Source organism: Ascaphus truei, chromosome 1 (genome assembly GCF_040206685.1).
Source record: "Ascaphus truei isolate aAscTru1 chromosome 1, aAscTru1.hap1, whole genome shotgun sequence".
Lineage (NCBI taxonomy): Eukaryota > Metazoa > Chordata > Amphibia > Anura > Ascaphidae > Ascaphus > Ascaphus truei.
The window spans coordinates 199403537-199425116 of NC_134483.1; the positions used below are offsets into that span (position 1 = coordinate 199403537).

Here is a 21580-nt window from a genome sequence, read left to right on the forward strand (position 1 = left end):
TGACATAAGCGCCTCCATCGCCAGCGACGGCACTATAAGCGCAGCCTAAGAGTCCAAGTTTAGCGAGGTTCTAAAAGTGTTTTTTCAAAGCACCTTTGTTTTTTTGTGAGAGTGTTTGTAAATGTTGAAGTGTATATGTTGTGGGGGTCTAAAATGTATTAGGTGCTCTGCATGTACATTTGTGATGGGAGAACTGTATGTTTATAGTTGGAAGTTCTGTTGGTGTGTGTTAAGGGGAAGCATTGTGTGACATTACAATGATATTATTAATCTAGCGTGCCAGTCCTTGCAATGTGTAGTGAACAGCATAATGGCACCTGCACATGTCAAGTAGTGCATTTTCCTCCATCGTATCTTTTTAAAAGTATAATTCTTCTTAGCAAGTCCCATGTGTTGCAGTAACTGTTTACTAATCTTTCTGTAGTCTCCTAAGAAAATATGCAAATACATTATTATTAAACATGAATATGCTAATTTATCCGACCATAACCGATGACGTTTTAGTTCAGTTCTCACAGCTCCCGACAGCCGTCATCAATTGGAAATCAGATGTTGGCTGCAAGCCTTGTTACAGATGTTTCCTAATTGCTTCTAGTTCTGGGTCTGCTTAAGCAAATGTAATTTTAAACTGCATTCTACTGCTATACTTTACAGTACCACTGTAGCTTTATTGGCCATCTACCTAAAATAAGCTGCATATACTAGATATTTTAATAAAGTAGAATTGGTCTTGCACGGTAATGTACAGCTAATAACTAGTCTCTGTAGTGTATTTTTACATTTGGGCCAATAAAAGCGTATCAGAACCTGCAGAGATCGCATTTTGCTCCCAGACCAATATAATTTATTGGAACATTGTACCTGCTTTTACTGTAAAAAAATAAATCCTGACTGATACTGTGAAATTAGACATTAGTGAGTTACTAGAATGACAAATCGGGTTGCCACATTTAATATTTTATTATTTAAAGTGCAAGAAAAAAAATGTAACTTGATGCATAACAACAACAATATAAATAAAACACATAACTTTAGCATACTGTTCATTCATTTCACAGTCATGAGAAGTGTCAATTCATGGTGGGTTGTGACATCTTTAATGTACTAACAAAAGATCACTACTGTAGAAAAAAATTCAGAACCCTCTCAAGTCTCATCTTCATGTTCTACATGTGAGGTTTCAAAAGCTCTGTAGGCCTACACACTTACATCTATAAACAACCATCCCGAATTCCCATCAAAGCGGAATAACAACCTATAAGCTCGTCTTTTTGCTTTTATTTAATACTGTAGTGCCGACGGTTATTCTAACACAAACCAGTGGCAATCGCCAAAAAGACCCAGATGCTGGGTCGTGTTTAAGGCAAGTTTAAGGCATTTCTGCATTGACTAATGGCCCATCAGATTAACAGCGGGGGTCCCTGGCAGTTCATTCAAACTGAATGGGACTGCCAGGGACCCCTGCTGTGTTAATCCGATGGGTCATTAGTCAATGCAGAAATGCCTTAAACTTGCCTTAAACTAGCCAGTTTACACCCAGCATGTACCCAGCATGTAACCGGGCTAGTTTAAGGCAAGCCTTAGAATACTCGTTGTCTCGTCTGTCTGGTGTGAAGCTGTTTCTCAGTGGTGGAGAAGAGATCAGCAACAGTCAAATATATGGAATGGAAAAACCTCTCGAGTACAGGGAAGTGGCTTCACAGCATATCGAATATGGGCCATAGTTCTTTTGTGAAAGATGGGAGAACAATATTCACTTTGCAATATATGGTTATTAGATATCAATAGATACACAATAGCAATATTGATCATGTATATATTTTTTTTATCTAGAATGCTATTTTTCTCAAAGCAATTTTCTGCCGATACATCATTAGAGCATCAATGTGTGCGCAAGGCCTTCTCTACTCTAAACAAGGTAGCCAAACGTCATTTTAATTGTGTCAACTACATTTTGATTAAGCCTTTTGCAACGTAATGCACGATGACGGAATGTACATACTCCATTGTTAAAAATAGTGAAAAAAAGAAATAATGTATATTCGTTTTGGATAAGTGACTTTGTCTGTATGATTCGTCTTAATGTGTTTGTTCTAAGTTTCTACACTGTAAATGTTGCACATCAGATTGCTTGTTTGAATGAAAGTAACTTCCTGTCCTGTAGCATTCAGTATAACGCATGCTGCATAGTGCAGTCGCACGCGCCTGTCGTCTGAGCGATCTGTGAGGTGTGGCGGAAGCGTGGGCTTAACATCATGAGGCTGGTTCGTCCTCATTTGCTGAAGCGCTAATGTGAAAACACATTTTTTTGGCGGCTCAAAATTCTGCTGCTCGGTCGCCTGTCCACATGTACTATAGCCTGCCATATAGAGCTATTGTATTTTGGCCTTGCCATCTCACACAACGTCGCTCGCACTATGGGCGCGGCCTTATGCGACTATGCACAGCAACAACTGTGAAACGGAAGCATCTTGGTGTATGAGAGGGTTGCAACTGGAAATAAAGAAATGCCACAATTTAGACCAAAGGGTACGGGCAAGACCCTACAATAGATTCCATAATGAAAATGACTTCTTGCCTTACAAAAGATTGCTTTGATGTTACATGGCTAAAACGATGTATGGAAAAATGTACATCACAAGAAAACAATATTCCAGCAAGCAATGCAATATCACATTTTCCTGTAAGGCTTAAAGCAGCACTGCAGGTTGCATTTCTTGCTTTGAGGTAAGTAGGGGTTCCCAGGGGCTGAAATGAATGCATATCTGGAGACCCCCTGCTTCAATCCTATAACTAAACAAAGCAAGAAATGCAACCTGGGGTGCAGCAACAAACATGTGGAATATCAGTGAGTTATAACAGTGTGTACGTGTGAATAGACATAGACAGTATTCCTGTGCAGTATTATTATTATTATCCATAATGAAAGGCAAAGAGAATATTGGAGAGAACACTGTTAGGTGTATACAAAAGTATGTCAAATATACAATTAAAAAGCTTGCAGAGTACAGTGTTGTTTTTGTTAAGATACTGTAATGTCATTTACTCTTACAAAGAACAGTTACCAAGAAGAGAAAGTTAATTCCTGTGCTTCTCCCATTGGATAGCAATAAATGGGGAAATAAATATACATAGTGAAAACTAAATCTATAAGACAAAGGAGACTTTTTGTTGCATCCTTTGATCAAATAATGCCAACAAACACACAGATACCCAGAAAGCTCTCAGAAAAAAACCCAAATTACCACAATAAATATATGTTTATAAGTTACAAAAGGAGTGCTACTGGGTGTGGCTAATTGTATAAAACAAGAAACAAAGAAGTCAAGAGCAACATCCAATGTGACAAAAATACACAGTGAAATACCTAGGCTTATAAGCTTTTGCCAAAGGGTTAACTAAATTACCCTTTTTTCAAGAGATATATACTGTAGGTATTTCACTGTGTATTTTTGTCACATTGGATGTTGCTCTGGACTTCTTTGTTTCTTGTCAAATAATGCCAAGCCTTCTAACCAACGTCAAGGTAAGTCTTAATAGCAGGTCCCTATGCTAAATGCATACACATTTTCTGCTATCCCAATGGGAGAAACGCAGGGATTAACTTTCTGTTTTTGCACATTTGTATTGCCAATCCTTTCACCAGCAGCATGCTCCTTACATGGAGAAGTGCAGTGAATATATTTGTTTTAAATTTTCTGTTGGGCCGAATTAAATCCTTAGCAGCACGCTCCTAGAAGGCACCACTATTAGGGTGTGAAATATTTAGCCAATCCACTTGCAACTTATTATTGAGCAGTTTGTGGGAGGCCAGTCCCTCCATTTTCAAGGTATATAATCTCCCAGTAAGGTCCCTGAAAATTCCCTCTTCACTCTACTTCCTTACATGTAAGTAGCTTCACTGGTACAGCCGCGGCCGCATTTATTTTAACACTTCTCGGTTATTTTCCGGTGACATTTTCAGAATGCCACACGCTTGACCGCGTTCATGCCCCATTCATGCCGTATTCATGTCGCATTCATGCCGGCCATCGCCCGCGCTTGATCTGTTTAATGATAATGGTTCGGATTTAATTGGGTGCAATTCTTCGCGTATCCGCCAGGTGGCAGATATTCATGAATTGTAATGAATTCTAATGTGTACACTACAGTACTGTACATGTGCTTCAGTAATGTGTCGACTTGCAGGTGTTTAAAAAATACCACAGTGGTCATGGTGAATTGACCTTGGTACTGAAGAAGTTACAATACTGTATCAATTTAGGCGTTTCATATTAAAAATGAAATGCACAGTGTCTGGTGTTCTACAGTATTGTTCAGAGTTCCGAGATGAGTGCACCGCCACAGTACGTGTTAAAAAGCCTGACTTAACGTACACTTATTTAATATGGTCCGCAATTAATGCAGCAGATGATAAGATGGCCACAGTTGGTCAAATTTATCAATATTTTATCGAAAATTATGACTTTTATAAATTTTCACCAGATGCTCGTGTGTGGAAGCGTGCAATAAGGAAAAAGTTATGTATCGATCCGGGTTTTTTTCGTATTGATCCTGCACCCGGAGTTAGAGGAGGGTATTGGTGTGTTGCACCAGATATTTCCAGTGTCTTTGATCATGGAGACTTCAAAAGGCGAAAGGTCATGGTAAAACCAACCAAGAATCGTCAGTCCCAGGCAAGCAATGCGCCAGCGCCAGCACCGGCTTTCAATAACAGTCCGACAGTCAGTGAAAACCTGCTGACCAGCAACCCTTGCTGTCTGTCGCCACCTGGATACCTGCAGCCTGAGCAGGATTTCACGTACAGATACCAGCAAGCTTGCATGTACCAAAAAGATTTCCAGCTTCATCAGCTGTCAACTACAGGTGTAGCAGACCCGCTGTCACCTGTCAACTACGTGTATAATCAAGAATACGGGACTGGTGGCAGTGGCTCGGCGCCAACCGTTTGGCAAAGTATATGGTGAGTATGACTGCCATATTTTATTCTTTTTTTGAAATATCAATATCAATGCACAGTCAAGCGATTATCTTGTAATCAATCGCTTTGCTTATGGTTATGTAGTACTATTATTTTAGTCACAATTCGCGAAAATTTAGTCCAGCAATATCATTGGCTGAGAAGCTTCTACAGTAGATACTGAACAATTGGTGGACAGATAGGCGCATATGCCTACTGTATGTCTCATTGGGACCTTGTTGAAATGCATATGCGTGTCATCACATCTAGGCGTATGCGTGTATGTGAAAAAGAGACGCCCCCGAGAAAATTATTGTTGGGACTGACCGAGGGGACTGTGGGGACTGACTGTGGGAACTTCTTTAAGGGACTGACTTATTTAAACCAACCATTACAGTAATACTTTTATTTTTCCTCAGAAAATAAACTTTGTCATCAGGCGGAGAACGGCAAATGGAGGGATTTCGATGAATAATGTCGCTTTTTGTAATGATGCTTGCACATTGCTGAATCTGATTTAAAAATCCACGTACCGAAGGCAACAATCTACCCAAGTAGTGGCAGTGCCATTTTTATGGATTAGGATAGAATAACTGTGAGCTTTATAGAAAACCTGAAACAGTTCAGTATGCTGTTCTTTTCATACAGTATACAATATTTTTTAGATACTGTATAATAAACCCCAAAAATAAAAAGTATGCATTTATTCTACATGTATTACAGTATGTGTATTCTATACCCGTACAGTATCTATTTTTTTAATACTGTTTTGATGTGATGAGCATGCCTACAGTATACAGTACAGTACTGTACTGTACGGGGGGAGGGGGTAAAGCTGTATGATGGATTACCTGTAGTTCAAAGAAATATTTTCTACAGGTCATCATAATGTTTTGATCCCCACCCCCAAATAAAAATCACAGTACTATGCCACCCACCTCATAAAGAACGTACATGACTAGTGTGGAAATAAAAAGCAACAGTACTGATTGATTCTCATAATATCCAGATGTGTTATGCAAGCCCATGTCGATAACAGAAAAAATATATATTTTTAACACTTGATTCTCATAATATCCAGAATTGCTATGCAAGCCCATGTCGATAACCAAAAAAATAATATATATATTTTTAAAACTTGAACTAACTTCTAATTGAATGGGAAGTTATACACGCATGCGCATTAATAATCAACAGGGTCCCACCCAAAGAGAATTACACTCAGGCGCAGAAATGTGAGACCAGGCTTGGGAAGATTAAAGTCACAAAGCCAACCATTTGAAAATGAATGGTTTGTGAGAGGTGTCTATAAGAAGTTGAAATCCTTGAGCCTTGTGTGTGTGCGGATGGGGGGAGGGGGGTAAAGCTGTATGATGGATTACCTGTAGTTCAAAGAAATATTTTCTACAGGTCATCATAATGTTTTGATCCCCACACCCCCAAATAAAAATCACAGTACTATGCCACCTAACTCATAAAGAACGTACATGACTAGTGTGGAATTAAAAAGCAACAGTACTGTGATTCTCATAATATCCAGAAGTGTTATGCAAGCCAATGTCGATAACAGAAAAAAAAAGATATTTTTAAAACTTGATTCTCATAATATCCAGAATTGCTATGCAAGCCCATGTCGATAACCGAAAAAAAAAGATATTTGTAAAACTTGATTCTCATAATATCCAGAAGTATTATGCAGGCACACGTCGAGAAACAAAAAATAAATAACAAAAAAAAAACTTCAGACGAACTTCTAAATGAATGGGAAGTCATACACGCATGCGCAGGAATGTAAGACCACGCTCTGGAAGATTCAAGCCAGAAAGCCATCCATTACAAATGAATGGTGTGGGAGAGTTGTAGATACGAAGTTGAAATCCTTGAGCCTTGCGTGTGTGCGGGGGCGAGGGGGAGAGTGCTGTATGATGGATTATCAGTTCAAAGAAATATTTTCAAAATGTCATCATAATGTTTAATGCGCCGAAATGTGATACTGTAACATGCTTATGCGTTTCAACAATGTTCAAATGAGACATACTGTACAGTAAACGCATGCACATAAAATAAACAGTATGAAAAGAAGTAAAAGTATTGATTACTAAATAATACATATACTGTATAAATGTAATAATTTTATATTCGAAGAAGACGCGTCGTTATATTTTAGTAATACTGAATAAATCTTCAAATTTATAATTGCTGCGTGCGCACACACAGACTTGCAGAAAATGTACGGCTGTACTGTAGGTTGAATTGCTATTAGACTTTTAAGATAACAGCTCGCGATCGCCCACCTGAGTTTTTAGACGGTATTGCAGTATTGCAGACAGCACTAAAAATCAAAGTGCTAACAAAACGCAAACCGCTCCGGAAAAAAACAAAACAGACCGCGTCTGGCCGCGGTTATCAGAGCGGCGCGGCTACGGCCGCCTTAGGATAAAGGCGGTCACAGCTGTATATACCAGTATTTAACTGCACTAAGTTACATATCTTATGCTGAGTATATTAACACCTTCAGGGTATATTTCACAGAATATTTGTATGCATTTAGCATAGGGACCTGCTATTGAGACTTACCTTGACGTTGGTTAGCAGGCTTGGCATTATTTGATCAAAGGATGTAACCAAAAATCTCATTTGTCTTATAGATTTAGTTTTCACTATGTATATTTATTTCCCCATTTATTGCTATCCCAATGGGAGAAGCGCAGAGATTAACTTTCTGTTTTTGCACATATGTATGGCCAATCCTTTCACCAGCAGCATGCTCCTTACACGGAGAAGCGCAGTGAATATATATATTTGTTTTAAAGACACCAAGAAGAACAACAATGTTTTGCAGCTTCTAATAATGACATTCATGCATTTTATCACACGTTGGATATCATGCTTTTATGCCTGCAGGATTATCTCCTAGCATCCAAATACTTACATACAATGCATCCTGCACACATTAGGGGTTATTCATTAAGCTGCGATAGTGCTAATCAGGATAATGTCACAAAGAAACATCAATTGAGTTAAATGGGAGTTTCAGTGCAGTAGTGTCCCAATCAGCACTATTTGATATACACCATTACAATAAAGTGTGATGCGTATATCTTTGTATGCCTTCAGAATCAGCTACATTATTGTTTGTTTTATTACCACCTAACAAATTGAAATTAGTAAATTATACGGGATTTAAAGCTTTAAAAACATTTGAAATGGGAAGATTGTTTTCCCCATTCGTTTCAGTCTCAGTGGCCCTTTAATGACATGTAAGGAAATCATAGACAAGAGAATCTTCAGACTTTATTAATTATCTAAGAAAATATATCACACATTCATTGATTACACCAACAATGGGTAATGTATAATGGTTTTAAACATTGAGCCTGATTGCGGGTGATTCCTAAAACAAAGCTAATGCATTATGATTCTGAATGTTACTGAATGTTACTGAATTGTACTGAATATGTGTTGCACTTTTTCTTTTATTAATCATTAATCATACGGTCAGCGGGACACTGACTAACAAAAAACACTTTCTCTTTGGATTTTCTTAACTACTGATCGACATTTAACTATCCAAATTACAACCACTATCAACTCAAAGTGTATTGGAGCTGAAAGAGAGTCCAAATTCTCACTGGGCACTATATTATTATTTATAGTGTTTGTTTTATAACATACCATTCCTCTGAATTTACAACTTTCCTATTTTATAATATAATGCAACGTTTTAAATTCCACCTGAAACATACTCAGAGCTCAGTCAATACACCATTGAAAGAGGGGCCTTTTCAAGTACTACCCTATATTTAGTTAGAAAATAAATCTCATAATGGACTCAATTATAAGCAATTCCCCGACTATATAGCTTACCATGCCAAACAGAGGATTTCTCAGATGCAAGTCCCTAATGCCAAGTTAATACTGGACACAGTGGTACACAGTGGTATACCAGTACAGGAGTTGAAGTATTTAAGAGTCACATTGCTGGCAGGAAACTCCTCAGTCGCCACAAGTCTAAATAAATTAAAAGCAATGTAGAAGTATGACAAGCCTCTCATAGAAACATATTCAAATCCATACAATAAGCAGCTAGTAATGTAAATGTCAAGAATTAAAAATTAAATACTGCATTACAGGTAATGTACAGTAGCAAAAATATAGTGAATTATATAAGGAATAAGAGTCAGGTTGAACAACACAATAAAATAAATAAAGCGCAAACCCATATACCATTGAGTGAATCACGTGCTAGTGATAAGTGGAATACTTTAAGCAATGTATCCCATAAGGTACAACAAAGTGCTCATAAGCCAGATGCTGCCAGATACCTGCGGTTTTCCAACCGCAATGAGAGAAGATGCAATGGATAGGTATCCGCAGTGCACACTGGGTGAATGAGTGAACAATGCAATTCGTGATGAAGACCAAACATATCAATGATCTCCTGCTGCAGTTTCCTCCATGTCATCATAGTATTGGATCACGTATTCATGTATGTAGCAAAACCTCATGCAGAGAGACATATAGGAACGCAAATGGTGTAATAACGTTTTACAATATAGTCACACACTACACAGAGGGGAAAGGAAACACTCACACTTTCCCCACAGTGAGCAACTTGAAGGGGCACTCCAACCTGGCTCTGGTCATGTATCGGCTGCACATCCTCCGTGCACATGGCTTCTCCGGTCTGCTTCTCTGTGTTCAGAACTGCGGGATTGAGGGATTCCTCCCTGAGGAAGCCCAGAATTGAGCAAAATTCGTAGGGTCTTTTGGCACTTTGAGGCCACCGTACCTGGAACTCAACAAGCAGACGTCCCGGAATCCTGCAGTTCTGGACACAGAGAAGCAGACCGGGGAAGCCGTGCATACGGAGGACGTGCAGCCTAGACGTGACCAGAGCCAGGTTGGAGTGCGCCTCAAGTCGCTCACTGGTTTCAAACAGTGGGGAAAGTTTGAGTGTTTCCTTTCCCCTCTGTGTAGTATGTGACTATCTAGTAAAATGTTATTATACTATTTGTGTTCCTATATGTCTCTCTCTGCATGAGGATTTTTACTACATACAAGAATACGTGATCCAATATTAGGATGACATGGAGGAAACTGCTACAAGAGATCCATGAAATGTTTGCTCTTCATCTCTAATTGCCCTCTTTTAATGTCACTATTTATAATTCACTCATTCACCCAGTTTGCACCGCAGATACCTATCCATTGCATGAACAACACAATAAACTGGTTAGGCATAGACAACAGTAACTACAAGAACTATATTTGTTTCAAAATGTAAACATGTCTCAGTTGTTTTCTACACTAGTTCATTTTTGAGTGGTAGTGATATTTTTATCATTTAAATAATGTTTTATTCGGGTGGGGGTTTAACCACTTAAATATAGGTGATATATATGTGTGTGTGTGTGTGTGTGTGTGTGTGTGTGTGTGTGTGTGTGTGTGTGTGTGTGTGTGTGTGTGTGTGTGTGTGTGTGTGTGTGTGTGTGTGTGTGTGTATATAATATATATATATATATATATATATATATATATATATATATATATTATATATTATATATATATATAATATGTGTGTGTGTGTATATATATATATATGTGTGTGTGTGTGTGTATATTATATTTTATATATATATATATATATATATATATATATATATATATATATATATATATATATAATGTGTGTGTGTATATATATATATATATATGTGTGTGTGTGTGTGTGTGTGTATATATACACGTAATTTTGTTTATTTTACAAATCCCTTTTAAAGACTTTAAAATAGTTAATATAGGAACTACAGATATAGGGGTCAATACTCAAAAACTCTGTTTAAAAAGTCGATTGCAAAGTCGATCACTGTCTTCTGAAGTTTTAATGTATACAAGAACAGAACAGCAAAGATGCTAACATCTCTAAATGTATTAGAACGGTCACGTTATATTGTGAAAACAATTTTTCATATTACTGAGGAGAAACCGACCATCTCTGGTCACACAACCTTTTGTCATGGTCAAGAATCATTGGTCAATGGTAATACTCTGATCTATTAAAGACATGTCCCAAATACAGTAAGGCAAAGTGGTACAATGTTACAAAAGTCTGTGTACAAAGACAGCTTGACCAATGGTCACTTAGAAGGCTTGATATCTCTTTACAAAATATGATTTTCAATATATTTGAGCACTTTCTGTTCTATATATGTATGTAAATCTATGTGTACGTTATCTGTCCGTATTTCTTTAGGCATGTTGTGTACAGTAGGTAAACCAGATTGTTTGTTTCTAATGTAAAATCCCTTAATGCCCTAAATGATCTACTTAGTCCATCTCCAATAGGCAGAGTAATAACTGAAATACTGTGCAATTGGACCCATTCCTAGCATTTTAACATTGCCATGGATACAGGACTCCTGCTGAGGATTAAAGCTGGAGTTAAAACGTTTTTTTTATATATACGAGATCAATACAGATATCGCTTTTGCTTTTTTTTTTTTAATCTAGGATTAGGAGGTTTGGGTTTGCTGGCAAAAAAATAATGCTGACTGTATATAAAAAAATTAATCGCAAGATTATAGAAACTGATAGAGATAAAATGATTTGGTATGAATCATCGTAAGAAATTACTTTGTGTGTACAGGGAAAGTTATATAAAAGTAGCAAAACGTGAAAACGTATATATATATATATATATATATATATATATATATATTTTTTTTTTTTTTTAAATAATAAATCAGTTCTGTAGTACTAGATAATAGTGACAGTTTTTTTAAATTATTACTCAACTCTTAATGTCATTTTGAATAGGTTTTAAAGCATCCTTTAATTTCTATAGAAGGTTTAAACCCACCTCCCAAGCAGTGCAAGATCTCTGTAACATTTTCCTGTTTGTCATAATTTGTTGCCAATATTCCCAGCAGTTTTAGCTGTAAACTGTAACAATAGATAATGTTACCTTAGTAATATAAGGATACATTGTAGCTGCTGAGTTACACCGACTGAAGCAGCCATTATGTTCGGTACATGATCAGGATTTGACACCAAACGATTGCCAGCTTAGGTAAGAATGTAAAAGTATACATTGTCCCCTGCTTTACATATACAAATAATTTAAAAAAAGAAACAAAATAGTTTAAAAGTAGTATTGCTGCTTTTGAAGTCACGTAATAAAACAGATTTTTATAAGGAAGATAATTATCTCTAATAACATATACAGTACAGTTCCTTTTAAATTATATATATATATTATTATTTTATATTTGAAAGTCAGCGCAGATTTGCACACTTTGTCAGTTTCTTCACATTTTACCCTAACTACAGTTCTGTGGCTAATATGAACATGAGTGCTTCTTAAGAGGGAGAGTAAGAAAAATTATGTCCGTGCGCAAGCAAAAGTATTCATGTAAATTCCTCACCTAAGACAAGGCTGCTCTTGTGACATGTTAAATACCAGATATCAGCCATTACTTAAAATAGTCTTGTGCAAATTGGTCATGATTCACTCTAGTTTCTTTCTCAGGATTCATTAATCTGTGTGATTTGTTTATGACTTTTTGTACTGTGTGTTGTTTGATTTACATTTCTGACTCTGGATCAACTCTTTTGATAGACAACAGCTGTGTCTTTCTTTCTCGGTTGTCGTTTTTGCGAGTGCACATCATTTAGAGAAGTAACCCCCCCCCCCCCAAAAAAAGATGTCTTACGTTTACTGAACAGGGGAGTCTGTCAGATCTCAAGACCTCTGACACCCCCTTACTCCCCTCCCCACAGGTTGCCATTAAAATAGACTTAATTTTCTGTCATTTATTAAAAAAAGCTACAAACATGGTTGTGGGGTCACTAATCGAAAGTTGCAATGTGTTTTCCCAATGATGTCTTTCTATTGAGTCCGCCAGAGCGACCTTGACACTGCGGCCATTTTGTGCCCACCAGCATATCGGGAGTCCCCGGAAGTAACCTTGGGAGGTCCCAAAGTTTAGGTAAACAAGTGAAAAAATAATGCTTTGCAGACGGGACTGCTGCTTGAAACTATTCTGGCTTTTGTTATCTTTTATAGTAAGCAAATTCCTCTATATTTTATATTGGCATTGCTAGTTAGTCAGTAGACTGTTTCAGTAATGCTACCTGCCACATGATATGCATTTAATATTCCTATTGGCATGGTAAAGGTTATATAGTTACTGGACAACACCATTGCACATTGGGAACTTTCGCTGTTCTAAATCCCTAATTTATTAATGTATACATTTGTTTACATACAACATTGACTTGTCTGCTCTAAAACCTTCTAACTACCCTAATATCAGCTTAAAGTTAGCACATTCCATCAAAAGCTTCATCAAGTCTCAAAGGACCAGAAAACAATCTTTTGGGACTGCTCTTTATCTTACTTCACAAGGATGTGTTTTTCTTTTTGTAAAGCAACAAACATTCCACAATACTGTACTTGTGTTTCTTTTCACAAACGTGCATACAGGTAGTGGACCTCTGTGATTTATAAACTTGTATAAAATATTGATAATTTACTCTAATACAAGAAGAGTGTGTAATTTCCGGGTGTGACACACCCATCCCCTTGAGAACTTCTCAACATGTTGAAATGGATCCAGCTTCCTTTATGTGTACAGTATTTTGATTCTCAATACCTTTGTAAGGGAACTGCTCCACTTTTTCCCACTATGTACGCTCTTCAGAGCAGGGTCTTCTTTATCTACTGTACCAGTATATGGTAATGTTTTTATTGCCTTCACACCCTCATGACACTGTACTGCATTGATGTATTATAAATAAATGATAACAGTATGCAAATAAATTATATAATGATATTATACAGCATAAATATAAGCATGCTCAGCCTTGTTTCTTTGTTGTTTCGTTTTAGGTATTGTGATATTATATTGTTATCTTTTTTATTATGCTACATTTTTACTTTTACAGTTACACAAAATAAGCTATGGTGAGTGAAAAAAGTGACTAAAACTCTCCACAGTAAAGCAAAGATAAAAAAAAAAAACCCACACACATTTACTGTATGAGGACAATCACACGCCTCAGCAGGTTCGTCCTTTCCCCAGTCACTTAGCATACAATGCTTCCACTGTAGCCAGGGATTCTGGGTAATGACATGCAAATGAGCACTCGCAGTGTGTCACTTTTTGCTTCTTACCCATTTTGCTTAAGGCTAAGGTAGCTCATGAAACCACATTACCCCACTGTTGAGGGTCATAGTCAAGGTACGAGAATATCCAAGTGGAGATAGTCAAAAAAGGTCATACGTAATATTAGCCACCAAGATATTCACATTTTGTGGGTACTAAAAAAAAATGTTGCAAAGATTTTAACATTTAAAGTACACAGTTGTATATTTTAAACAATGTAAGGATTGCTTTTATATGAATTTGTTTTTTTTTCTGGGCTCATTTCCCACTTTTGATCACGTTAATGCACTAGGATGAAGAGACACGTTAATGTTTAGTATAAAAAATATTTTTTTCATAACAATGATCACACATTTGCTGGTGCGTAATCACTAGGGGGGCTTATTCTATATCACTCGAAGCAGCTGATTGGTCCGTTTTCAGATAAAATTCCATATTGAAGTCTGGTATAGAATAAAAAGGCCCTTAATAATATCTTCTGCAGTACAAATCAATACTGATAATTAACACTTCCTTTGAATATACTGTAAATTAAATGTATTAATTGCTGAACATATTTTAATGTGGTCATTCACAGATACCTGGTTCTGTCAGAGCATCCGTAAGCAATATTTGGATGATTCAGGTCAAAGCAATAGCGGAAATATGCAGCAATTAACTTCTCGCCTACAACTTTGTTTTGCTCTATGATATCCTTCCTGTAACACTTTTGACACATGCAGAGCAAAATTTATAGAAGCAGAGAAAAGCACATTGATATAAACATGGATATGCAATATATCTTCATAATTCACTGACAACATCACCTTTTTTTTGCTTAAAATGTTACCAAGAGAAAGCCATGATGCTGCTTATGGGGAAATTAATCACAATATGCCTAAGGTTTTTATTTTATTTATTTTTATTTCATGAACTAAGACTTAAGTGATGTTGATGAATGTATTGTGACCAAAGAAACAGTGTATCAAGGGAAAAAGTAAGAGTGCTTTGAATTAAAATCCAGCATTTACCAGGACCACATTTACCAACATTCAAGTGTTTGATTACATTTTAAAGTATAATGTAAAGTTTACATTGGAATTGGAATTAAACATGGAATTGTGCTATTTCCCTGGTAAAGCTGTATACAAAATATGCAAAGGTTTTAGTAAGTCGATTACATGCAGTCTATCTGTTTTAGTTCAGTGAGAATGTTTGCATTACTCAACTACAATGTGTAGACAGTGCTAGCATCCCACTTAATATTCATACTATTTAAACTATATATTTGAGTCTATGGGTCTTTTCCATTAACTTTTGAGATAAGCTATGCAAATTCACCTAAAAAATGAAAGACTCTAGCGCTAAAAAAAGGGACTTCTCACCAAATTCAATAAGAATTATCTATTCCAAAAGATAATTTTTTTTGTGACTAAAATTATCTACTGTACAGTACTTGATATGAATTGTCCTTGTTTTTTTTCTCACCACATTTAGAATAGGTAAGTCAGTGAGAGAGATGACTGGTAAAATAAAATCTCACTCTTATCTCGTACCTTATTGAATAGCTCGTGAATATTTTGCGAGATTTCTGCATTTGAATACTACGTGGATCTCCATAGCTGGAACCAAATCGCTAGCTAAGAATGCATTTCCGCACAGCTTGGGCATGCACATTTTTAATGTGTATGGTGATGTGTTTCCGAGCAACTTTGCCCAAATTAATGAATAGGCCCCTATGACACCTTCATGCTCATCCTACCGTAGTATATGCTCAACTATTAACATACCTTTTTGGGGGGTATTTTGAGAAACAGAGTTTGTGTTTCAAATATTTTTCTGCTCTCCCCAGTGACAGATTTCCCTGTTAGGCCCGGGCATAGGGCGGCAAGATTTTGGGGTGGCGTACATCGGCGCTTGCTGGCCGCTTGTGCATGCACAGCCGGCAACGTGACATCACACGGCGTTGCGTTGCCACGGTGCGGCGTCAAATGACGCTGAAAGAGGAGGGCGGCACCGGGCGAGTGCCTAAGGGCGGCATATTTATAAATCCGCCACTGGCTTTCTCTATTCAAAAGGTAAGATGTTGTTGGGTTTTACCTCAATGTATCATTTATAAACAAATTTTGTAAATCAACAGTGCCGCTTTCTTCCTTTTATTACACAATTTGTCATGAAGACCCTGCACCAAAACATTGTCAAACTCGCTCTGTATTATCAAACTAAAATGTGCCAATAAACTTCATATGTCTGTCAGTGGTGACAATAATTTTTAAAGAATTTTGTTCAGACAACACCCTGAAATCTATTATATTTTGTGCCAGTTACGTGGATATGGGATCATTACTTCCAATCTCTGAACAATATAAGCCACAGAAAACATTGAGCAGCTGCACTGCATGTGAACTGCAATAACACAAAAGATATTCTCAAAAATATAGTATATTCATTGTTAAAAGTAATCATCACGAAAATTATATAATGAAAGGTCGACAGCCAGAATAATTGAAACTGTGGTTACCAAACTTCATTCCTTACTTCTCCTCTTTAAAAATGGCTAGTTAAAGTCACCAGCTATACTGTACCATTTGTTCTTACCTCGTAGGACCAGACGCACTGGGTTCCACCAAATCGTCGGACACATCTGCCCACTTCCACATCTTCATGAGTTGTATACATTTCTCGAAGGCATTGACCAATGTGTGGCACCATTCTTCTCAATACCTCTCGGCTAAAGATCATCCCTGGACCTCCCATGCAGAAGTTCTCTCCAGGCTCAAGTCCCAGTTTTCCAAGTTCTTCAATATTCCCCAGTCCAGTTTGCCCCAGGTATAGGGGCTTGCTGCTATTCAGTGACCTAAGAAATTCTTCCAATTTTTCACCTGTTAATGACAATAAGGTTCAGTTTGACTATTTTTGTTTCCTACACGTTAACGCTTTACAATCACTTTTAGCCAATCACTGAATAGCACGTTAATACAATATTTATACAATAAGTCATATTAATGTAGCATTAATGTTTATGACAAAAGATGTGCAAAACTGATTTATAAAAAATAACAAGAAAGGGGTAAATATGAATACATATAGTAAATGTACTATCCATAAAAAATATTACGTTTGTCACCTTAGCTGCTCTTAGCTGATGGTTCCCAACCCCAACCAATAGTAGAGTTGTAATGGAACACTCAACATTAAAAATGCTACAATAGCCATGAGAAAATTACATATTACCTGAAACCCTGATACAAACCAAAGAAAAGTCCCAATGCAAAAATACAATATTCAGCAGAATATATATATATGGTAAACAAAGATCCCTCTGTATCACACGTGCTTGGCCTGCCTCATAGAGGCATGGTATTTTGATCCCTCTGTGGGATCGAAATGTCGATTTGTATGTTGTTTTTTAAAACAGTTTTTGGAAGATTGACTACTGTGTGCTGTCTCTAATGTGCCATTCTTCCGGATGGTAAAGTATCATATATATATATATATATATATATATACAGCTCTCTGTGGATAGGTTTACTGGCTATGCATCTTATCCCAGGCTGTGCTGAAAAGCTGTACATTGCAGCAAGCATAAGCTTATATGTGTCCATGTCAAAATGGATTTGAAGCAAAAGGTGGCACTGTGTGCTCATTTGCATGTCATTTCCCAGAATATGTGTATATGTGTATATGAGAGAGAGAGAGTGTGTGTGTGTGTGTGTGTATGGGAGAGAAAGTGTGTCTGTGTATGGGAGAGGAAGTGTGTCTGTGTATGGGAGAGAAAGTGAGTGTGTGTGTATGGGAGAGAAAGTGAGTGTGTGTGTGTGTGTGTGTGTGGGGGGGGGAGAGAATGTGATTGTGTGTGTGCAGGACACAAGAAGTACCCCCCCCAATCAGTCACCCCCCACCCCCCACCCAACCACCCACCCAGTCACCCACCCCAAGTCACCCACCCCGTCACCGACCCCACCCAGTCAGTCACCCCCCCCCCCCACCCAGTCACCCAGTCAGTCAAGGTCAGTCAGTCAACCCCCTCACCCAGTCACCCAGTCAGTCACCCACCCCCCAGTCACCCACCCCACTCCCCCACACAGTCAGTCACCCCACCCACCACCCAGTCAGTCACCCCACCCCCCACCCAGTCAATCACCCCACCCCCCACCCAATCAGTCAAAGTCAGTCACCCCACCCCCCCACCCAGTCAGTCACCCCACCCCCCCACCCAGTCACCCAGTCTGTCACCCCACCCCCCCACCGTCACCCAGTCTGTCACCCCACCCAGTCACCCCACCCCCCCACCCAGTCAGTCACCACCCCACCTAGTCACCCAGTCACCCCCCCCTCCCAGTCACCCAGTCACCCCCCCACCCAGTATCTGTCTCCCTCTCTCTCACGCTCTGTCTGTCTCCCTCTCTCTCACGCTCTGTCTGTCTCCCTCTCTCTCACACTCTCTCTGTCTCACTCTCTCTGTCTCTCGCTCTCTCTCTCACGCTCTCTCTCACGCTCTCTCTGTCTCTCACGCTCTCTGTCTATCGCGCTCTCTCACGCTCTCTCTGTCTCTCGTGCTCTCTCTGTCTCTCACTCTCTCTGTCTCTCGCTCTCACGCTCTCTCTCTCTCTCGCTCTCTTTGTCTCTCTCACACTCTCTCTGTGTCTCACTCTCTGAATATCTTACTTACCCTATATATCTTAACTGCCCTATACCTACACCAAAATAACCTATACTGCTTTCTTCCAGATCTGACTCAAGCTTCACATGGAGACATCGGAATTCCCCCTAACCCAGAAGACTGGTAGGGAACACCTCCCCCCCAACTTATAACATTGCGGGAATGAGGGTACCTGGACATTGAGGGACTGCGGATCAGGTAAGATCCCAGGTGGGATTGCTGCTTTAGTTATTGTTAAGCAGGGGCATCCAGACACTGGTTAAAGGGTGCAGGAAATTAGTCATTCACATCTGGCTTTTTTTTCTAAATCCGGCATTTTCACACACACACACGTAACAAGGACTAATTGTAGTATAATGTAATACAATAAATAAAATTATGTAAAAAACGAATGTTATTCAATTTTTTTTAAAGCGGGGCTGGGGGGGACTAGGGGTGGGACAAGGGCAGGGGGCGGGACTAGGTGGCGAGTAGATTTTTTTGTTCGGCGAGTAGATTTTTGGGTGATTTGTCGACCACTGTATATATACATATATATATATGAAACAAAAACAGAAAACAATGAAGTAGCGCCTCTAATATATCTTGAATTAAAGTTAATGAAAATAAAAAACTATTAACCTAACAGTGAATATGCCTATTAACCAAACAGTGAGTATGAAGTCATCATTGACGAAACGCATAGGGCGTGGTCTGATTGTGGCCGTCATTTGCCCATGAACATTGCTGCTGTTAGATGTGAGACGTTGACTCCAGTGTCTCCCGCTATCCTGCTACCGGCACAGAGGACTTCCAGCTGCTGGTTCCCAGAGGAACTCTTTTCGTTGAGCACATAATAGGAGGGATTCTACTTCCGGTATCCGGTTACACAAAGGAGGGTCACGGGAGGACGCTGCTGCCTCGAGCCGGAGACCGCGTTGCTGGCACATGGGAGCCAATCTCATAAATGCTTATTATTGCAGTACTCTTGTGAGTGGGCATTTGGTTGATTTTATGTTCCTTTAATATATATTTTATTACGTTAATGCACTAGGTGTGCGCCTGTTTTTTCTTTCTTTTTTCATACATATATATATATATATATATATATATATATATATATATATACATAAAGAAACAAATTTCAGCTTGCGCTCAATGTACTCAAAAACATCAACAGGTGCCAGTCTCTAATAATAATAATAAAACAACATTACCATTCTCACGTCCGGTAAAGGAAGACTGCACTGAGATCAGTAAAGGCAAAAAAAGTCTGTATTAGGCATCAGTACAAAATGAACAGGCCGCCCAATCCGATGTTTCAGTTCCGGAGTGGCATCCCCCTTGAGAAATGTTGTAACATCGCCGGAAGAAGAGCAGTGTATCTCGAAAGCTCGCACAAATAAAAGCATTTCGTTAGCCACAGAACGGTAGCATCTATTTATTTTTTGATTATTATATATATATATATATATATATATATATATATACATATATACATATACACATACACATACATATATTATATATATAATCAAAAACAAAGTAATATATTGTTTGATGTATTCGCTTTTTCGACCCAGTAATTTTGACATGCTGTATATTCTTACATAATGTAATACAGTATTTCTATGCTGATTACAAAAAAATATTTAGCAGGAAAGATATAGTATGACATATTAGCTTGTGGATACAATGCTATGAGAGAGGGAAAAAAAATCTTAATGTTCTACTTTTCATACCTTCAGTTACATTATCGCAGCTTGAAATGTACTGTACATTGAAAGAACTGCAGCCTTAAAAAAATTAATTAGCAAATTATATTACCACTCTAAATGAAGGTTTACAGTATGCTTTTGTAAGTGACAATAATTGTACAAAATGCACAATGTCATCAGAGTGACAAGTATACATTTTGAAGGAAGTCACGCCTTCTTTGCATCCTAATTATATCTGCAAGTCCTTCATTATAGAAATATTTGGTTGCTCAAGTAAATTAATATAATCTTATTGAAGTAGTAATCTGAAATGTGCAGCTAAACCTGTGAATGATGTCAGAACCTTGCTGAATATGAAACTAAGCATGGGTAGCAATGTATGCATATTTCTCTTTGAATTAGATTGTACAGTTCTTAAAGCCTGAGGCTAGTTCACACTTCTGATTGGTAAGTTGTATCAAACATTTGCCCATAGATTCTATGGGAAAAAACCTTAACCCAGTGGCGTAGCTACACATGTGTGGGCCCCTGAGCAAAAATAAATACATTTCAGGGCCCCCTCATGTCTCTCTCTGCTCTCTCTCTTTGCGGTCTCTCTTCTCTCGCTCTCTCTCTTCTCTCGCTCTCTCTCTCTTCTCTCGCTCTCTGCTCTCTCTCTCTTTGCTCTCTTTCTCTCTTTGGTCTCTCTCTCTGCTCTCTTTCTCTCTCTTTGCTCTCTCTCTCTCCCTCATGTCTTTCTTTTCCCTCTTATGTATTTCTCTAGTCTTTTCCTTCTTGTATCTTTTCCATTTCATGTCTATTTTTACCCCTGTGCTTTAACCAATCCCCTCCCTCTCACCTTCCCCTGTTGTACTTGAGGCCCCGCCCCCGACCTAGGCCACCTCTGGAGGCTCTGCAAAGGAAGGAACTTCCCTTCTGTCCTCCCTACTGCATCTCAGCCCCCCCCCCTGATCCCGCCCACCTGCAGAGGCAGGGATTTCCCTCTGTGCTTCCTGCCCACTGCAGGGAATTAATGTGTGGGCAGGGGGGCGGGCCGCTGACATGGTAGGAGAGCGGGTCCCTCAAGAGCAGGGGCCCCCGGACTTTGCCCAGGCAATAGCTACGCCCCTGC

General features: G+C 38.5%; 1 protein-coding gene across 1 annotated transcript in view; it reads right to left on the reverse strand.

Annotated features, from left to right (window-relative positions):
• Positions 1-21580, reverse strand: part of CHSY3 (chondroitin sulfate synthase 3) — a 369759-nt gene that overhangs the window by 335934 nt on the left and 12245 nt on the right. The window contains exon 2 of the mRNA XM_075600151.1: positions 16708-16991. Within this exon, the coding sequence (XP_075456266.1) occupies positions 16708-16991 (284 nt within the window). The remainder of the gene's footprint in view (positions 1-16707; positions 16992-21580) is intronic.